The following is a 592-nucleotide window of genomic DNA, read 5'->3' as shown; positions in this document are numbered from 1 at the left end:
CGACACACATACACACGAACCTCGCGCCGACACACATACACACGAACCTCGCGCCGACACACATACACACGAACCTCGCGCCGACACACATACACACGAACCTCGCGCCGACACACATACACACGAGCCGACCGCCGACACACATACACACGAGCCGACCGCCGACACACATACACACACACGAGAGAAAACGTACTCCGTTCTGTCGACGGGTTTCCGTAGTTTCTGAAAGTTTCTCATCATCGAAAATCTGCGAAGCTCTATCGTATCCTCGAAGTATTCTCCGCTCACTTCAAACTGCAAGCAAGAGGAATTTGTTATCAGGATTAAGAGAAAAAACTACCCGATGCCGTCGAACTTCTCTCGCGTGGACTTCCTCTCTGATAACGGAGATGTTAATCTGCATGTCGGCATGTTTACCAGGTCTGTAACGCAAATCCGCGAATGAACGTACGTCGCTAGCTGCTTCACGCGTGTCATGTCAGCTAACCAACAACTATACATAAATATGTGGTATTATCGAAAATACGTAAGACTATAGAGTTATATATATATATATATATATATATATATATATATATATATATATATA

At 44.9% G+C, this 592-nt stretch overlaps 2 protein-coding genes across 2 annotated transcripts in view; both read right to left on the bottom strand.

The window, feature by feature from the left end:
• LOC106807991 (neprilysin-11-like) overlaps positions 1 to 291 on the bottom strand; it is a 10,980-nt gene extending 10,689 nt beyond the window's left edge. The window contains exon 1 of the mRNA XM_014810529.1: positions 197 to 291. Coding sequence (XP_014666015.1) covers positions 197 to 243 — 47 coding nt within the window. The 5' untranslated portion in view covers positions 244 to 291. The remainder of the gene's footprint in view (positions 1 to 196) is intronic.
• Positions 288 to 592, bottom strand: part of LOC106807983 (neprilysin-11-like) — an 11,573-nt gene continuing 11,268 nt past the window's right edge. The window contains exon 11 of the mRNA XM_014810521.1: positions 288 to 297. Coding sequence (XP_014666007.1) covers positions 288 to 297 — 10 coding nt within the window. The remainder of the gene's footprint in view (positions 298 to 592) is intronic.

The sequence above is a fragment of the Priapulus caudatus genome, unplaced genomic scaffold (genome assembly GCF_000485595.1).
Source record: "Priapulus caudatus unplaced genomic scaffold, Priapulus_caudatus-5.0.1 Scaffold246, whole genome shotgun sequence".
In the NCBI taxonomy this organism is placed as follows: domain Eukaryota; kingdom Metazoa; phylum Priapulida; class Priapulimorpha; order Priapulimorphida; family Priapulidae; genus Priapulus; species Priapulus caudatus.
This window is presented reverse-complemented; position numbering and strand designations above follow the sequence as displayed.